Source organism: Anarhichas minor, unplaced genomic scaffold (assembly GCF_050575085.1).
Source record: "Anarhichas minor isolate MPS153535 unplaced genomic scaffold, ASM5057508v1 ptg000042l, whole genome shotgun sequence".
Lineage (NCBI taxonomy): Eukaryota > Metazoa > Chordata > Actinopteri > Perciformes > Anarhichadidae > Anarhichas > Anarhichas minor.
Genome location: NW_027466488.1, coordinates 1,014,668 through 1,033,411, shown reverse-complemented (window position 1 = coordinate 1,033,411; position 18,744 = coordinate 1,014,668). Strand labels below are relative to the sequence as shown.

The window sequence follows — 18,744 nt, the reverse complement described above, 5'->3', positions numbered from 1 at the left end:
GGTCTGGCTGTTAAAGGAAACTTCAGACAGGTACTTCATGAGAGCTACTGGATCTCTTATTTTTGGTTGATTGATTGCATATATTCTGCATTAGGGCGTCAGTATGATGAAGAAATGCAGCATTGCTTTAAAGTTTGAGGAAAGGATTGTAAATTGAGATCAAACATATTGTCTCTTTCATTCAGCTCAATGAAGAACAGAATCCACAACAGCGTGAGGTGAATCAACTGTTATCGTTTACTGTGATGTGCTTTCACACTTTAGAGGTGGTGCTTGGTTTCTTGTTGGTCATGAACTGTAAGTTCTCATGGGTTCTACACTGACAGGTTTCACCATCAGCCTCTGTGGGCACCACATCCCAAAATGGTCTTGGTGCAGAAACAGGAATAGGAGACCTGATGTTCACTTTCTGAAAGGAACTTCTGGTGCAGATTTTTTCATTGTTTTTCACTACCCTGAGCCTTCCACTTAGCACTTATTGTATTCATATTAGTTTGTTGCACTTATTGTATTCCTTTTAGTTTGTTTCTGCACTGTACTTTTGCTCTGGTTTATGCTCTTAGATGCTTGTTTAAAAAAGGAGATCCACTTATGACTTCTGGTGACTAGTAGTTCTCTTGAATACCTATGTTATTGTAAGTCGCTTTGAATAAAAGCGTCTGCTAAATGACTGTAATGTAATTGTGTCTGTTAGCAAACAATTCTGTCTTTTCATCTTCTTTTGAGTGACAGTTTGCTTTCTTCCTGTTGTCATACGGCTGACGTCATCCCTTAAAAAGAAAGCCTTTACTTTCTCTTAGCTTTCAGCAGGTAATCTGTTGCTTGCCTTTCTTTCCAAGGTTAGGAGGCCTCCACTTGGTCTTGGAGAAAGAGCAGTCCGGGCTCTGACACTCTTCTGAAGCTTTTTCTTCCTTTCTCGACATTTCTTTCTCTGTGCTCTCTTCTCTCTTTCACTGAGGCCTGACATTTTCTTTTTTCTTCCTTTTACTCTGTCCTTTCTCCACCTATTCTTCTCTTTTTTGAGGTTTTGCTGCCTTCTTTCAACGTCTGAATCCTGACGTGCCCTGTAGCGGCCGCTGCTTTTCTGCAGCAGACAGGGGCGCCATTTCCTGACAAATACAAGCACGCCATTTTTAACAAATATTTAAAAAGTATATAACAAATACATTCAAAATCAATTAATGATGAATACCAAACACATGCTGGAAACACTACTCCAACACTTAACGTACGTCCACCCTGTTACTGTGTGACGGTAACAGTGGGGACATTTTATGCTAAAGTTAGCCATTACTACTCATGAGATGAAAAACAAGCTAGCACTTAGTGACAACAGAGGAAGATTTTTAGTACATTTATTAAACTTATTTTCAAAATGACTAAAAATGATTGATTTCCACTATGAATAAGCGTAACAGGGTGGACATGTTATGGTTTACGACATCATTCAAGCATTCTTAAACATTGGAACAAAGGTTCATTAAAGTGTGATACTTAGTGTGTGGTTGTGTGGAAATGTTTAACGTTGTATTGGGAGATGTTTCAAACATTTTGGGCTTCCTATATCAATGAGTTTTTTATGGTTTGTATCCAATAAACTGTATAAGTGTATTATAATCAAACCTTTGAGTAAGTTAAGCTTTTATTTTGAAGGATGTTGCTTTTGCTTATTATTTTTTTTAATTTTATTTTATTTATAAATAATAACATTATTATTGTGTTTAAATGATACTTGTCATAAAGTCATGCTGTTACACACTCCGGTACAGTAGGTGGCGGAATGCACCTTAAACGTTGGTTTGTAGTCCACCAATAACTTACTAAAGAAGAAGAAACGTTGCTTTTGTTGCTGCTGGACAGAACGAGGGAAGCAACAACCACTCTCTCGCTACTAGTTTCTCTCAGACTAACGTAACACATAAGCTTTGGGTAAACTTGAGTGGTGACGGTGAGTAAATCATTTTTGACATTTATACACTTGGTTCTGACTTGTAAATAACTAACATTATGTTAATTCGTGGCAACGTGTTATTGGCGGATAACGTCAGCTAACGTTAGTTTACTGTTGTGCTAATCGCGTGGCTACAGCTTAGACCAGATGCTAACATTAAACCTTAATTCGCGAAATAACTCCGGGAAATACAGCATCAAGATAAACACTTCTAAGTACACAAACTACTGTAGGTTAAGACTGATTTTGCATTAATCTTTCAATGAAAACACGTCCATTAAAGCTAAGCTGTGTAACGTTAGCTGGAAAGTTAGTAAAACGTTGAAGTTGGCTAGCTAACGTTAACTAATAACGTTAATTTATAAGCCTCGGGTTACCGCTGAATACATACTGCATGTTAACTACAATGCTACTTGACGTTACTTGTATGAAACGCAACGGTTTCAGTCAGAGTTACTGGTAAACTGACGGTGAACGTGTGTTATCTTGCTAGCATTACATGTTTCACTCGGCTATGGTTGTTAACAGGGTGATGTGCCTCTGTCTGTCCCCAGGTGTCTCACAATGATAATCCCCGTCCGGTGCTTCACGTGTGGGAAGATCGTGGGTAACAAGTGGGAGGCATACCTCGGCCTACTTCAAGCAGAGTATACTGAGGGGTGAGATACATACCTGCTGGTTTTAGTTGCATCTTCAGATGTCACTGGTAGTAACGTTCGTGGCAATATACTACTAACATCGTGAATACGGATTAAGTATAAACCAAAACAAGTAAATATGCAACGTGTACAGCAGTTGTGCCAAAAGCATCTTCTAGTCGCAGTGAAGTGGAAGTACAACAAACGCATCAAACCTTTCAGCCTATTCATCTGTTATGTTAATTTCCTCCAAGGTTTCGAGTTGTCTACATTCAGACTTGTGATGTGATAAATCAGAGCAATTATCTGAGGCCACTTACGATGCTATCCTTACTATAGTCTACTGTAAATGTTATTCACTCGGTGATCTGTATGCCATGCATTAGGACTAACATTACCTCCTCTCTCCCTCTTAAGTGATGCCCTCGACGCCCTGGGCCTGAAGAGATACTGTTGTCGGCGGATGCTCCTTTCTCATGTGGATCTTATTGAGAAATTGTTGAATTATGCTCCATTGGAGAAGTGATCGTTACTGGCTACCTTCAAGAACAACGTGGACTTTAGGTTAAAATATTTGTGACAACAAATGGCAACTCGAGTAGAGACTTATGGAACATTAATTTGATGTTTTGTTTTCTAAATAAAGCCGTGAAATGACATTGTTACCAGTATTACTGTTTTATCCAGTTACCACAATGAAAGTACAAATATAGGTAATTATTACATCTTTGTGTTCCAGTGAGCAGATGAAATGTAACCTAAGTGTCAGAGGAAATAAAACACAGATTATATTGTCAGGGAATGTGTTTTTAATCTATAGATTTAATACAAAAGAAAATGATAACAGTACACTGTATTTCATAAGTTATTAAGAGGTGTTCCTGCACATGCAAGCATTGGAATCTGATGATCCAGCAGCAAATCTACGACATTTTTTCTTTTCTTAAAACAGGTAAAAGTCTCAGTATGTACAGACAACGGTTGAAAAAAAAAAAAAAGTACACTTTATACTTTTGGAGATACATCTTCAGTCTCACCTTTAGATTCCTCAAGATTTTTATGCAACAGAAACAAACAAAAAAATCTTTGTCTTCGATTGGCTTCACACTTAAACACTCCATCAGTCTGGGGAGGAAGAAAAGGCATAATTTCAAAGTCACATTCATACAAATCAAATATGGACTAAGAGCCAACAGCACAATAAAGCAAGAGCCTCAGAATGTGTGTTTATCCGTACAACTACAGTACTAAGTAGTGGCAATTTGTACGAGCATCTTATGCCAATTCTTAGGAATTCTAAAACTAAAGAACTTTACAAACCTTGGTATTGATTGAAAATAAAAAAAGGTTTGTAGTTCTTTTAACGGTCTGTCCAATACAGCCTAAAACATTAAAGTAAACCTAGAAGTCTGTACTACGTGACGTTTTTTTTAGAAATGAATCATATGCCTAAAACGACTGTTTTGGACTGAAGAGTCTCATTGGCCAGATATGAGACAATACTGACATCCATAAATAAGTTGAGCACAGAAAAATAATATGCATGTGATGTTATATATATTCCATCTTAACAAAATTGTATTTTATTCAATAACATTTTAACCGCTTTTACATTTGTTAGACAGTCATATTCCAATGATTTCATAATTGTCTACCTGAAAGACTCCATGAAATAAAACATTTTGCATCATGTTTGTTGAAGCTTTTTACAAATAGATACATTTTTCAATCAGGTAGTCTCATTGAGATCAATAGCTGTTTTGCAAGAGAGACCCGAGTACAGCAGAAGAAACACAGACACAGCAAACACAGTCAGGAACACACACCCAAACAAAAAGCATCAGAAACAATCACAGAAATCTATTAAAACGCCCAAAATAGCTTAAGTTTAATAAAAAGTTTAAATTCATTCAATACAGTGACACAAGTTTTAAGTCTTCTGAAGCTCACTCCATTTATATGGGGCAAAGTACTCGAGGCAGTCTGCTCTACTTCAGTCTTTAGTATCTAGAGTTAGTCCGTCCTGGGATCTGGTTTAATGAACAGAAATGTTACTGTTGAAAAGAGACACGACATGCCGCGACATTTACAAACAGAAATGAAGCTGTAAGCAGTAAGATCATGATTGACGTCCCGGAAGGTTGAGCATGGCGACTGTTGCAGAGAAACAAAAATCTGTAGGTAGTGGAGCTACTCAATAACTGTTATCACTATATGCTATGATGAGTCTGCATTATTGGGGACACCAAGCGAGCGAAAGGACGTCTTATGAGAGAAACTAACCAACACGGGTATGGCTCTGTGATATCACACTCCCGTTTCATTTGGACACTTTTAGTTAGGCAGTCTTCTCTGTTGTAGTCTTGATTTACTTCAAAACACAGAAGCTCAATGTACTAAGAACTGTGGAACTAATAATAAAACATGCACCGAATAACTAACCGGTGTGTTGGATGAAAAAGTTAAAGGGCGGTTTACCAAGTTAGCGGTATCGGTCTCTGTAATCTCGGTGCCTTTCCCGTTCTCTGGAGCGCTCCTTGTCCCTCTCTCCGCTCCGGGAGCGCTGTCTGTGTCTTCGAGACATTCCTGCACCGTCCCAGCCAGAAGAGTCTTCTCGGTCCCGTTCTCTGTCCCGTTCTCTATCGCGCTCTCTGTCGCGACCCCTGTCCCGGTCCCGTTCCTCTTCCCCAGAACGACTGCTACTCCTGCAGAGAAACGTGCATTTGTGACCGACTTGATCCTCAGCTTGGACACAAAAGCTTTGAACGACGACATGTCAGAGTCCTGAAGCATAATTACACACACACACACACACACACCTGTAGCCATAGTTGCCCTGGATAGAGACTAGACAGTCCTTGAGGGAGGTGACCAGGGCTTGGCAGCGTTCATCTCCGAACACTCTGGACTGCTTAATGATGGCGATGGCCGTTAATAGAGTCTCCATGGCAACCCGCAAGTCTCCTGAATGAGCAATTGGAGAAGTGAGATATTAGAGACAGTAAAGCACTTCAACACTCTTTGGGTTAGGGTTACTAAAATAACTTTTAAAATGGATCCATGCTACAGAAAGACTGGAAACCCATATCGGTTGATGTTGGTTTTAATATTTTGTTACACTGATGCTTCTCTGTGACAGGAATTGGAAAATAGGATTGAAGAACAAATAGAGAGAGCTTGGCCTTGAGCCCCACTGAATATCAACATGTACAATAAGATAACTCCAGAAGATGTTCCAGTCTGAATGATCTAGAGAGCAACTGCAGGGAGGAAGTGGAATAAATGTCGAAAACTGAAAACTACTTTTTTTTTTGTCAGCATTTTATTCTGAGTGATGGAGTCGTACATTTTCCCCTCTCTCTTCTCATTTGTTTGAAGTGGGCAGGGTTTGGTCGGAAAACAGTGATGTCATGTATTTACAAGTGGTCTGCTTGTGTTGCCAGGCCTCTGTCAATCACATCTGATCAAACCACAACCGCACAGTGCTGTTGAAGCGGATTAGCTGAGTTTAAGAGTCTTAAACTCTTATGAATAACAAAGGTTAACTATTTCCTTTTTAAAGTTTTGATTGTTGCTTATTTAGTCATGAATATGGTATGTTGTAGAAAAATGTTTAGAGACTTAAATTGACAGAGAACGGCACTAACTTTGATTAAAGGGTCCGAGTACTGTTTTATCATTATAAACTATATTGTAAGAGGGTTTCCATATGTTCATCAGTAATTGGTAGGGACCAGTTATTTTTCCACACAGCCAAATAAGTTCAGATGTTTCTTCTACTCCACAGAATGTGATGAGCTGTACTTACCAGCTGTTGCTCCAGACACAGCCTTGCTGATGGCGCTGCTTGCGACGGCTTTATTTCTGTTCATCAGCTCTTCAAAATCTCTATCTGTATTTCGAGGTGTTTGTCTGAAAGAAAAGCACAGATTGTTGTTACTAAAAAAAAAAAATAACTTTTGCCATAAAAAGATATTTTCATAATCGCTATGACAAAAGATGCTGAATCTCAATGTGTTGTATTATCCTGAATATGTTCCATATGCTTTATCATGCTGGTCTTTGTGCTACGTAAAGATTCACTTTCCACAACAACATCATCATCTTATCTCATTGTGAAACAAAACATATCACGGTTCATGGTTTGCAATAGCTTTAAATATAAAAACAGTGTATGCTCTCACTTTTGTTGGCTGTAAGCTTGGCTGCTGTGCCCGTCTTGTGCCGGGGGGAAGAATGCCGGATTTACATGCAGACTGGGAGCTGGTTGGCTGGGAACATGGATTGGATGAGGAGGGAACAAAGGGGGTGGCATGGGTGGAGGGATGTTTGGCGGCATGTGTGGGAAAGGAGGAGGTGGATGACTATGGTAAGCGTTGGGTAATGGGGGAAACCTGTTTATAAGTGGATGTGATGGAAAAAGTGGAGGTAAAGGGGGGTGACTGGGCTCCTGTGATAATAAAGAGGGAATCCTATCCGAAAAATCGGACTCCTTAGGATCTCTGGAATTAATACGCAGGGGTATACCTACAGAGAACACAGTGTTTTTGTGAGAAATGACAGTAATACTGACATGTTGCAATATAATGTAAACTCAATAGTGTTTTCAAGATTTGTGGTGATCTTACGTTTATTTGCTATGTCCTCAAACACACCGAGGTTCTGGCGAGTTGCAAAGCGACAGTCTACCTTATCCCCATTGAGCTCACATTGGGGTATTTTTTCCAACAATATTTTCAATGACTCTTCTGAGGTTACCACCACTTCAGCAAAGCTGTGAAACACAGAAGACGAAACAACACATGTATGGCTACCAACACCAAGTCAAAAATATTCACAGGAAATCCTTTGATTTTTTTTTTTTATAAACATTAAATCTGCAATCACTCACCCTCTTGACTGGCCATTAATTTTGTTCTCAGCAAATTTAATCTCTTTGATGTCCTTCACACCCAATGTTTGAGCCATGCACGTGATGTCCTTATCAGATGTCCACTGGAGATAGTCGCAGGTTTGGGAAATTGAGGGTGAGAAAATGACAGGAGGATAGATAGTTACTTGTGCTCTTGATTGTGATAGGGGAACTCATTTATGTATTCTTTGTTCCGCAAACCCATGTGGAAAAAACAACAGAAATGGTATTGGACAATACAATAAAAGGGTAATTAATATTAACACAGAGAGGGTGCTACTCACCCAGGGGAAATTTCCAATATATAAAGACAGTCTCCTCAGAGAGAGTCTTCCTTGTTGGATTTTCACTGTTGTTGATTTAGCCTCCTCTTTAGGTGGCGTCTTGTTAGCCACATTTGTAGTGACTTTCTTGTCCCGATCGACTGAGCCAGTTAGGACAGCATCATAAAGTTCATTTGCTTCAGCAATTCTGTCCAAATCCTGTGTGTGATAGAAAAAAAGCAACAATATCATATTATGTTTTATTCTGTGAACCTCGATCCTCAATGTAAAGAGCATAAATTAACTATACACTGCCCGAGGAAATACGAATCCCCAGGCTCTCCAGCAGCTGCAAGAAATGTGGAGTAACATGGGATTGTTTCTGTATTTTCTGGAATTGCCTAAACTACAAGGATCTGTGCACAACATAAAGGCTACGAGAATGGTACTTGATTCAGTGCATTTTCTACTCCGGTGAATAAAACACACAATACAGCATCACAAGAAGATGGGCTTGATTCTGATAGCTGAGGCTATGGACGCCTGAATAATAAAAACTAAATGAAATGTAGTTTTATTTTTGACTGCAAATACGCGCGTGCATCCAACTATAGTCCTCCCACACAAAAAGAGGGTTAAACTCTGACGTTGAACATGCGTGATCAGTTAACACGGATTTAAAATGCAAAAATATATATTTTAACTCCACTAAAGCAAGGTGCTGACAACTATCTAATCTAATCTAATGTTGCACTCCTATGCTGCTCTCGCTGATGCATTTGCTTCTTCAAAAAAAGATCAGACTCACATCGTCGTTTTGATTCAGGTCACTGTAAAGATCAATGAAGTCCGTTTTGGAGGTACTTGGTCCGGCTGCAGGTCTAGCAGCCATCCCGTGGGCCTAGGATGGTCCAATTGATGAAACTGCAGCTCGTTAGGTATGTTTTGTTTTCGGTGTAGTTCGCACATGCACACGTAGCAAATGATCAGTGCATGCTAACAACAGGTGCACTTTCAATATTCGGGGATTTGTTGTTAGCGTTGCGCCTTGTTGCTAACGTTAACCAGCTCGAGTCCGCACAAAAATGATAAACTTACGTTAACGTTAGCTGAGACAAAATGTGATGATAAACCGAGAATACGACATGCGAACATTAGTCGATAAATGATATTTCAATGAGCACTTTCAAAATACATGCAGGGTCTTTAATGTATGAGCTTAAATACAAATAGTTTCAGCCTACTGGAGGCTCGCTCTCTTATCAGCTAATGCTAATGATGCTAGTGCTAGTGTGCTAACGCTAATCTTTCAGTACCAGAAGTGCGTCAGGAATATTTCCCCGGTTACCAACAGAAAACAACATTTGGTTCCTGCTGCACGTCTCTTTAAATTATCATTACATTGATTATCAAAGAAAAATAAATACTGAATATACACAAACTAGGTTTCAAACCTTAAATTTACCACGCTGGGGGCAATTATGTTTTCAAATGGCCAACCATGATGGTTACCTTAGCACTACGGCGTCATGTGTGAGACGTATCCGGTCCCCCCTCGATAGTTGTCCGTGTGCTGCTGTAACGTGAAACCTGCTTGTGTAATTTTACTGTTTGGTGTCTGACATTCAGACGTCTGCAGCGTTTTGACGGCGGAGAAGCAGTTCACCAAGAAGTCTTTCAACGTTACAAGAACGACGGTTAAAATGCTCTCTTCTGTTGTTGCGAAAAGGGTGAGTTATCTAATAAACGTTACACTTATTTGTAGATGTGTTGCTAATTCACTCGAGGACATTTGAAAGATCTAACGCCAATTACAAATATGAAAACAATATTAAGCGAAATGTAATGGTACAACAAAGCAACATTGTATTAATGTTTTAGTTAAATAACCAGCTTAGATTGTTGATATTGTAGTATTAACGTTAACTGTGTCCTGCTGGAGGACAGTGGTACAATCCCGGGGTAAACAGTTGTACAACAGGGTAGCGTGGGACATTACGTAATTCACCTCTGCTTCGGTCTCTGCTTCGGTGTGACGTTATTGATTTTAAATTTAGGCTAACTACACTTCAGGTTCTTAATCTACTAGAAGGCATGTAAAAGGTTTATTTTGTTAAAGCCTACTCGTGTGTGTTACATTGATACCATTGTAAATGTATCATTACCGGAAGCTCCTTTTCTTGATATTTCTTTATTGCGCTGTCTTTGCACAATAAAAGCCCCAAACAAAAAAAACACGTTCTTCTACACAGCAAAAAGAAAATGCAAAGTATTAAGAGTTTGATGGCAGAGAGAAGTAAGAACAAGAACACTACACAAGAGAGGTAAAGGGGGCAATTATACCAACATATCTAAGGAAAATTGCTGGATAAATACATATATAGATACTTTATACAGAAATACAAAAACAACCCTACATAAAATCATTTGGTCTCAGTGCGACTCACACTTTCCTCTCATGTAATCGACATAAAGCCCCATTGAGACATGCACCTCGTTACATAAACATGAGAGCAAGGACAAAGATTACAACATCACCGCCTTCTTCAAAAGATGTTGAACTGATTACACAGTGAATTAATTGACCCACCACATGAATTTGTAATGAAACCATACAATACAATGTGCTAGTATTTGTCTCAAACCTGTGTGTTTTGTTGTCTGTCAGTTGGTGACAGGTTTGTGCCAGGCAGCATGGAGACCGGCAGTCACAGGGCTGGTACCGTCTCGTGGTTATCGTGGAGATTCGCCAGATGACACCAGGGGAGACCTGATTGAGATCCCTTTGCCCCCTTGGGATGAGAGGCCCGGCGAGCCCACTGACATCAAGAAGCGACGCCTGCTGTACGAGAGTCGCAAGAGGGGCATGTTGGAGAACTGCATTCTGCTCAGGTTGGTCTGTTTTTCACTTATCTGTCTGTCATCCAGCCATACTAGTGACACACTTTAGAGCACTGGTATAGTGCAGGTGGGTTTCAAGTGTCAGTTGTACCTTTTTAATATATTTTACATTTTGCCCACTTTGTCATTTAAGTTGACAGTGTAGAATAGGGTGAGAAGTAGGGGTGAACAATTTGAAAAGAGCAGGGTAACAAGGGCAACAATAAGCATGATGATAATCATTCATAGTGATCATAAAAGCACACTTTTCCTCATAGAAAAACACCCCACTGGTCATTGTGAGCAGTGTCCGGAGGCAGGGATAGGAAAACATGTATTCATATCTTGTAGGAGCTCCACAGTAGACAGACGGTACAGAGATTAGGGTTATTAGTGGGGAGAGCAGAAGATGACTGATGACTGACATTGACGAGGATCAAACCAGAACGCGGCAGTAATGCAATGATAAAGAACACAAAAAGAAGTTCCCAGTGAGCAGTCCATTCACCAGCCGCTCAGATAATTACCAGCAACCATGACTTTCCATTTTTCAGGAAAGACTCAAATGAATTCTTCAATCTCTCTTCCAGCCTTTTTGCAAAGCGTTACCTGAACACAATGAATGAGAAGCAGCTCTATCAGTATGACAGACTGATTAATGAACCAAGCAATGACTGGGACATCTACTACTGGGCAACAGGTGAGAGAATACCTTTATAGGGATACCTAATAGTTTCTCCTCACAGGTTTGACGTTGCCTCTCATTCAGTACAGTAGAGATGATGCATAAGAATCATTCGATAGAGAGCTGGAAACAGATTTCAGACACTGAATGGAACTTGGATATACTTTAGATTATCAGCGCAAAACACTTTTAATATTTAATGACAACAACATTTTGCCTTTGCAATATTAATGTTTACACAAATTGCAATAACAACTAGAGACCGATGGGAGCGATGGAATAAAATCCGGCCCGGGGCGTAAAGGGGGGGGGGGGGGGCAATGGCCACTTTCTACCGCCCTACTTCTGGCACCCTTGTTCGGATTACACCCGTCTTCGAAGTCAACCTTCATTTTGATTTTGATTATTGCTGTGACTGCATTTTGCACGGTTGTGACGTTGCGGGGGACACATTCTGTCCACAGACAGACAGAAATATAAACATCTGGCAAAGTGTTTAAAACCACGTCTGTATTAGTTTCCTGTCTCCAGGATCACCATGATGACACACAGACGCAGACTCACCAGGTGAAAACTATTTCCAGTGTAAATATTTGCTGTTGTCACTTCAGGGTTTTGTGTTAACAGCGACAAAGAAATCAGACTTGCTCCTTTTAAATTCAGTCTGCAACACAACAAAGTGTCGAAGACTCCAGTGGGTATAATAGTGATAAAATGCCTTTTTTTTTTTTTTTTTTTAACTGGCTGATGATTCATGGCTGATGATGCCGAAATAATGAAATCACTGCTCTGCTTACAAACAAACATCGATTCTGTTGCTGTTTTTTTACCGCTCCTTTTGGCTCGGACTTCATCCTGGGAGCTCATTCACTGTCCCAGTATAACTAACCACTTTATTCATGAGATTGTCTCTAATTTGATTCAATTATGTGTCTGTTTTGTTGTGCAGAACAGCCAAACAACAGAATCAGTGTGAGAATAGAGTCAACACGTCCAATTGGCAGCGCCGCTCTCGAAAAACCAAACAAAAACTGTCGCAGGCGGGCTGACTTCTCTGAAACCAATTCTGCATGAATCATTTTATACTCTTAAATTATTCGCTGAAATACTTTCCATCTTGAATTAATAAACAAGATTTTTGACCACTGAGAAACTGGGAATGAGCCCCGTACGAGGCATTCAAATGACCAGATGAGACCTTGGAATCAAGAATCATAATTCTGCTTTCTTATTACTACAATATGAAACAAACACAAATGTTCAGGAGGAGTTTTTTTCTTATCATCATCCGGAGTAAAGGATCATGTTGAATCAGCTTTTCAGTTTTATGTTCTCAGCTGGTCCTAAAATAGATTACGGTGATGTCAGAAGGGCTCCCCTCTGTGTGCTCTTGTTCCTCAGCCATCTGTCATAGTTAAACCTGTTCTCTCTGTGCTTACAGAAGCCCAGCCCACCCCTGACATTTACCAAGGAGAGATCATGGATATGCTGAAGGAGTTCACAAAGAACCGCAACCAAGAACAGAGGTTAGATGCACCCAGCTTGGAGTACCTGGAAAAGGAAGGCCAGTGAGGTCCATGGCCCTTTGGACCTTCTCATAGACTCATTTTAGGTGGGGCACGAGGTGAAATATCAGTGTCATAACCCACCAGAAAAAAATCTCCAGAGCCAGCTGTGGTTTTTTTCAGTGATTCACAGCAAAATGAACAAAATATTGTGGCCTGGAAAAATATCTAGAAGACTTTACTCTCCAGTACTATACACCTCTCCGTGAAATATTCTCGTCACGGAAGCCTCCATCCTCTATATTTCCTCTTCCAACTCCACTCAGTCATTAAAGGGGGAAGAACATTCGTGGAAGCAGAGGGAAGTTGGATCAATCGAAAATTGCTGCAACACAATATTAGCAAGGTGCTCTGAATATATTAACATTAAGTGTATTGTAAATGTTTGATTCAAAACTGTACATTAAAACTGATGAATGTGTGAGATGCGTAGTGAGTAAGTCAGCTTTGAAAGATGGAGACAAGCTGACAATCTGTTTGTATACGAGACAGTTAAACAGAAACACACAGACTCACACATGAGTGTAGCTTGTTGAATTGTCATGGTTGTGTTCAATGATTTGACTGTACATATCGCAGACATTATGGGTTATTTAATAAATGGTGATGACTGTCTTCTTCTTCTATTACTATTTTCACATACCGGAGGGTTAAATATCATACTGATGGTTGGTATTTGTTGCATAATGAAGGTTGCCTGCAGTATCGGTACATGGACACATGGTGGAAGCATATCACCTTGCTTTCAGTGACGGTCAAACTGAAACACCTGCTTATCTTGGTATCTTTGTGGCAAATGGGTCACCTGCAAAACACACATGTCTCACATTCCTTATCATTCATGCAGGATAAAATGTGAAAACATCAGTCCATTGTTGCCATATTTGTAGGAATCCTTTCAGCCTTTATGCAGAGAGTAAAAACACATCAACAAAAAATAACCCGACTGTAACTACGCTACTGCATTTAGGGATGAAAAGGATGTTAGCCGTCGAATATGCAGTGGGGTTTTTATTACAGCTTTTATGAAGCAAAGCATCGCTGACATTTTCTGTTGAGGTGATTTTTTAAAATTAAAGCACATATATTTTTTTCTAAAAGCCGTGTAAACAAGGTTATAATTCTCTCCTCCACCACTGGATCACTGTGTGCTGGCTGTGGGGGAAGTTTCTTGCCTGGCTGTGTGTCATGTTGGTTCAGTGGAACCTTGTACTGAGAGCAGAAGGGAAATGCCCTCTGGCCAGGAGATGTGCACAGAATCTCAAAACTGATGACAAGCCTGCTTGTGCACGCCCAGAGAATCATAATGTGCACATGATCCACTGCCTAGGTGTTGCACACACAAGGCAACCGTACAGCTATGAGACAAACGTTGATGTGCATTTTCTTTCTCGTCACTTTTAAAGGAAACATATGTTTAGTACGTGTCACAACCTTCAATGTTTATGTTCTTAGCTTGTCCTAAAATAGACTACGATGATGTCAGAGGGGTTCCCCCCTGTGTGCTCTTTGCTCCTGTGCCATCTGTCTCTCCATATATCTTAATAAGCGGTGGAGAGTACATTTACTCAAGTGCATTTTTCTGTTACTGTATTTCCATTTCGGTGACTTTCTACCTGTACTTCTCTACATTTCAGAGGGTAATATTGTACTTTTTAGTCTACATATGTTTTACACTACATATTTTGACAACTGTAGTTACAAGCCTCTTTTTAGTTTAAGATTTGTCATTAAAAGTATATGACACAATGATAAAATACAATGCAAGATTAAACCACATCCTTCTCAAAGAGGTAAAAGTATCCAATATTTCACAAAAAAAGAGCAAATATTAGGGGAAAAGTCAAAAAGGTGAATACAAACTTGTAACCTATCTTTTATTCTACTATTATTCATCTCACGACCCCTCAGATTGGTCTTGAGACCCTTTGGAAGAGGCCTCCCCCCTAGGTTTAGAACCACTACCTTATTGTATATGAAGTAGTTAAAACCCGCTCCACCTCAACCAGCCACAACCATTTTGTATATTATGTATACGATATGTAATGTATAATAAGCCTTTTTTCAAAATGGATACTTTCATATGTGATCATTTAAGTACACTTAGCTGCTAATACTTGTGTACTTTTATTTAAGTAGGCATTTGAATGCAGGACTTTTACTTGTAATGTAGTCATTTCAATTATTGTATTGGTACTTTTACTTATATGTAAATGATGTGGATACTTCTTCCACCACTAATCTCAATGCATAAAATAAACCACTTTAAATCTAAGCCGTCACTGTGGCTGTGGGAATGTCCTGCACTAAACACTATTCATTTTCCAGTAAATCTGAAGTTTATCTGGTGTCACAAATCCCTGCTCTCAAGAAAAAAGGATGCCACCTGTGGATCCCACATGCAGGGCAGCACAAATAATGTCTTTATTGCTCTGAGTGTATGTTCATGTGTTGCCCACGCACACCCACTGTGCCTATCTGTAGCCATGCGCTCCTGTCATCCTCCACTGCTGCTTCCTGTGTCGTGACGGCTCTCTGTTTTATCCTCGGCCCTGCCGTCTCCCTCTGCTCCCCTGGAATTTCACTCCATCTCATGTTCTCTTGTTTCTTCTCTCCACCTCCAGCATCTCCAGCCTTCATCCTGTCTTCCCATGTCTGCTGGAGAGTCGTGAGCGGAGGAGCGGCGCAAACGGAAACCGCTCTCACTGGTAAGAGTTACTACATCTGCCAGGTTTAACTTAGGGGATAGATGTGTTAGATAGGCTGGAAAATAAACATACATACACTTTCTCAACATAACATGCACATATTGTTTTCTGTTAGAGGTTATGTTGTGTTGAAGAAGCAGTGAAATGTAGGGTAGGAGGCACAGCAGGCAATTTCCTTAATTAGTCATCAGCACCAATTCCAAAGATCCATGTTAATTACCCTTATAATCTACGCTCAAACTTGAAGAGCGTAGGAAATAGAGAGCAAATGTGTGTTTCCTGCTGTAATAGCTGTGGCTTTATCACTTGAACCATGTATTTGCAATTAAACTTCAACAAAAGGACTTTATGATATCAACACCTGAAATCAGACTGAACTGAGACAGTGAGTTAGCAGCACGTCTCTGTGAAATGAGTTACTTTGATGAAAACTGCACTTAAAGTCTCCCAGTTTATACTCAGATCTTTAAGGTTTTAGATTACAGTTTTACTTCATTCTGCTACATTTCAGCGAGGTTATTGTACTTTTCACCCCACTAGATTTACTTGACAGCTGTAGATGCTCGTTACCTTTCAGGTAAGGATTGTTTGAATTTAAATCACAGGTTTACGTTACAAAAATCAGTGTCTCGCCGAGACCCCTTAGTTATAGTTGATACGTCTGTACTTTTTCTAAGTACGATTTTGATTGCAGGACTTTTACTTGTAATGGAGTATTTTTTATATTAACATATGGTACTTCTAGTTAAGTAAAGGATCTTATTACTTCTTCCACCTATGCCTTCGACTTGAACCAACTACACAGAATAAACCTTTTTGTCGTTATATAATAGAAATAACAAAAACAAGCTTCTGAAAAACTCATAACAATACCAGAAGTATCTTTTTTTATATACACATCTATATTTTTATATACACTGTACAGATTTCAAAAAAATAAATGGTTGATATTTAACATTGTGCACACCACAGATGTGTAACTACATAGAGAAAGAGGGGGCTGCGTGATACCAAGGACAGACAGATATCAACAACCCCAAATACTGATGATTTTTTTTCATTTTGTTTTCATACAGGACACTTCACAATCATTTGTACAGTATATAAATTAAAATGTTGCTGGTTAACCTCTCTTTGTCTCAAGCAGTGTCCCAAGAGAATGCCCTAAACCGTATTTGGCCAGTGAAGGGTGTAGACATCCAAAATTTAGCTTGATTTCATAAAACTAAAATGTACCAAACCCTGACTGTTATTTCACCAATATTTAAGTTGCATTGATTAAAGTGACTTTCACTAAGCCTTTGGAATGTAATGCCTTGTTTCTCACACAGGGCCATCAGGAGAGACAGGTGACTGTGTTCCTGGTTATTTTGGGATGCTCTGATGCTCTGCTCTGACCTGAGACGTAGCTAACAGTGATGCAAAGAGGTGATGATTATCTCCTGTCTCACCGTCCCCCCCCTCACTCTGACACTTGGAGAGGGGGAGCACATATGGTGAGGAGCAAGGCGTGGCAGGGTTTATAAGGCACACACAGAACACTTTGTGCCAGAAAGCATGTGTGCACGACGGGGGTGTTTTGGGGGGTCAGCTGTGATAGTGCCACCCTTCATTTCTTGGATCAGGACAGACAGGACAAAAATGTTGGTAGCTGCTTCTGTCTGAACTAAACAATTATTAATGATGGTCAAAGAAAACAGGTTTCATCTGTTGTAAAGCTTGTTTGTGACATTTGTTTTTCTTTTTCAGCTGATGTACAACAGATTTGCCTCTCTCCCAAACCAAACGTCCTTTTAAACCACACACCAGGAAGATAACCCTGCTAGGAAGAGAGGTTTGTTCCAGCATCGTCAAGAAGTGCAGTGATTCTTAAAGAAGTGAAAACTTAAAAAAAAAAAAAAAAATTCTTTGTACATCTGGTTTGTTTCATACAGAATAAAAACGGTAAACAATGTTGTTCTGTAATAACCTGGCAAAATAGAACTCAGTGCAGATATATATACAGACACAGAGGGACTCACAGTAAATAAAATCACACAAATTCATTTCAAATATCAACACTCACACATGCACACACACATCCAGTAGACAAAAACGAACAGTGGAATGTAAAAAGATTTTTTGTCCTCTCTCGTTTGTTTCATAAATACCTCTATGGGTCTTGGGGGAGGTCACATTCAGTCAGTGAAGCAAACAACTGGAAGACTGACTTGTTATTGGTAAAAAACCCAAACTAAAAAAAATTAAACAAAAAATCAGGTCTAATATTGTCCTTGGACATATAGTGCTTTGTAAAAATGAAAAATAGGTTTATATTGTTCTGTAAGAGCTATTCCAGGTTTAATGCACAGATTGTGTTTTGTATTAATTTATTGTTATACGATTTCAACAACATTTTCAACATTACATATTCAACATATTACCATCTGTTACCCTAACAAAGTAATTTATTGCCTGCATACATAAATTGTCAGTTCACCCAAATCATAAAATATTGAGTGTATCAAAACTAAAAGGCCAATTTCTACCTTTTTCCTTTGGACTCACCATCCTCTCTTTAGTAATAGTAATAATAGAGTTCTCTGAGTTGAATAAAGATCTCACGATGGAAGAATGACAAACTGTTCAATACCTGGTTTGCACAAAGTGGCGATGCATCAAACCAGTGGTGGGGGGAGGGGTGCTGGGCTGACCTTGCTTCCAATGATTTTCAGATTATGATCTTCCTCAGGGTGTTTTGGCGCCCTCAGGTCTGGTGCGTACTGGTGCAATGCCACTGTGTGCAAGTGGGCTGAGCAGTCTGTTTACCACCACCAGGTGATCCTAGACTCAACTGAGCGAACTCCACCTGCTGAGGAAAACTCTGAGATGTGGTTAAAAAACATAAGCACGTAAGGGGACCTTAAATTAAGATTTTTTGCCAAGGCCATGCAGGAAGTTTTCAGATTTAGATTCCACGATGGGGGTTGTGTTAAAATAATTGATGCATAGATGTTGTTGTCTGCTGTTTTCACAGTGAAAAACATTCATTTAGGGGTTTGTGGATTATCCGATTAACCAGAACAATGTTTCTAGAGAGACAAGCTGGCACAGCTGTTGAATTTTTCAAAAGCCATTTCAAATGCTATAATGAAATCCTATT

General features: G+C 39.5%; 3 protein-coding genes and 1 long non-coding RNA gene across 6 annotated transcripts; 3 read left to right on the top strand and 1 right to left on the bottom strand.

The window, feature by feature from the left end:
• The first annotated feature begins 1,804 nt into the window (after window positions 1-1,804).
• Window positions 1,805-3,386, top strand: polr2l (RNA polymerase II, I and III subunit L). Its single transcript, XM_076109891.1, has 3 exons — window positions 1,805-1,948; window positions 2,506-2,610; window positions 3,007-3,386. The coding sequence occupies exons 2-3, from the start codon at window positions 2,516-2,518 to the stop codon at window positions 3,113-3,115; spliced, it is 204 nt and encodes a 67-aa protein (XP_075966006.1). The 5' UTR covers window positions 1,805-1,948; window positions 2,506-2,515; the 3' UTR covers window positions 3,116-3,386.
• Window positions 3,387-3,391: 5 nt separating this feature from the next.
• On the bottom strand, window positions 3,392-9,293 carry LOC142969836 (cleavage and polyadenylation specificity factor subunit 7-like). The gene is made up of 9 exons (XM_076109888.1): window positions 8,573-9,293; window positions 7,786-7,983; window positions 7,481-7,584; window positions 7,218-7,363; window positions 6,774-7,116; window positions 6,398-6,501; window positions 5,409-5,553; window positions 5,068-5,294; window positions 3,392-3,714 (listed from the first exon to the last, which is right to left on the bottom strand). Exons 1-8 carry the CDS (start codon window positions 8,654-8,656, stop codon window positions 5,072-5,074), a joined length of 1,347 nt encoding a protein of 448 aa, XP_075966003.1. The 5' UTR covers window positions 8,657-9,293; the 3' UTR covers window positions 3,392-3,714; window positions 5,068-5,071.
• sdhaf2 (succinate dehydrogenase complex assembly factor 2) lies at window positions 8,543-13,509 on the top strand. Of its 2 annotated transcripts, XM_076109890.1 has the most exons (5): window positions 8,543-8,702; window positions 9,394-9,494; window positions 10,433-10,656; window positions 11,235-11,344; window positions 12,771-13,509. In XM_076109890.1, exons 2-5 carry the CDS (start codon window positions 9,468-9,470, stop codon window positions 12,899-12,901), a joined length of 492 nt encoding a protein of 163 aa, XP_075966005.1. In that variant the 5' UTR covers window positions 8,543-8,702; window positions 9,394-9,467; the 3' UTR covers window positions 12,902-13,509. The 2 variants fall into 2 exon arrangements, with proteins under 2 accessions (XP_075966005.1, XP_075966004.1); XM_076109889.1 differs by lacking the exon at window positions 8,543-8,702 and having other exon boundaries at window positions 9,320-9,494.
• Window positions 13,510-15,529: 2,020 nt separating this feature from the next.
• On the top strand, window positions 15,530-18,115 carry LOC142970102 (uncharacterized). Of its 2 annotated transcripts, XR_012959171.1 has the most exons (4): window positions 15,575-15,602; window positions 16,143-16,179; window positions 16,934-17,098; window positions 17,352-18,115. It is a non-coding gene; the product is annotated as an uncharacterized LOC142970102 (long non-coding RNA). The 2 variants fall into 2 exon arrangements; XR_012959172.1 differs by lacking the exon at window positions 16,143-16,179 and having other exon boundaries at window positions 15,530-15,602.
• Window positions 18,116-18,744: the final 629 nt, after the last annotated feature.

Bases quoted from the DNA above. Each gene is read 5' to 3' on its own strand.
- LOC142969836 (XM_076109888.1), bottom strand. From the start codon at position 8,656: ATGGCTGCTAGACCTGCAGCCGGACCAAGTACCTCCAAAACGGACTTC. The intron at 7,984-8,572 runs GTGAGTCTGATC...TATCACACACAG, and splicing joins ACCTGAATCAAAACGACGAT to GATTTGGACAGAATTGCTGA. The intron at 6,502-6,773 runs GTGAGAGCATAC...CTTTTCTTTCAG, and splicing joins CAAGCTTACAGCCAACAAAA to ACAAACACCTCGAAATACAG.
- sdhaf2 (XM_076109890.1), top strand. From the start codon at position 9,468: ATGCTCTCTTCTGTTGTTGCGAAAAGG. The intron at 9,495-10,432 runs GTGAGTTATCTA...GTTGTCTGTCAG, and splicing joins CTTCTGTTGTTGCGAAAAGG to TTGGTGACAGGTTTGTGCCA. The intron at 10,657-11,234 runs GTTGGTCTGTTT...TCTCTCTTCCAG, and splicing joins GAGAACTGCATTCTGCTCAG to CCTTTTTGCAAAGCGTTACC.
- polr2l (XM_076109891.1), top strand. From the start codon at position 2,516: ATGATAATCCCCGTCCGGTGCTTCACGTGTGGGAAGATCGTGGGTAAC. The intron at 2,611-3,006 runs GTGAGATACATA...CTCCCTCTTAAG, and splicing joins CAAGCAGAGTATACTGAGGG to TGATGCCCTCGACGCCCTGG.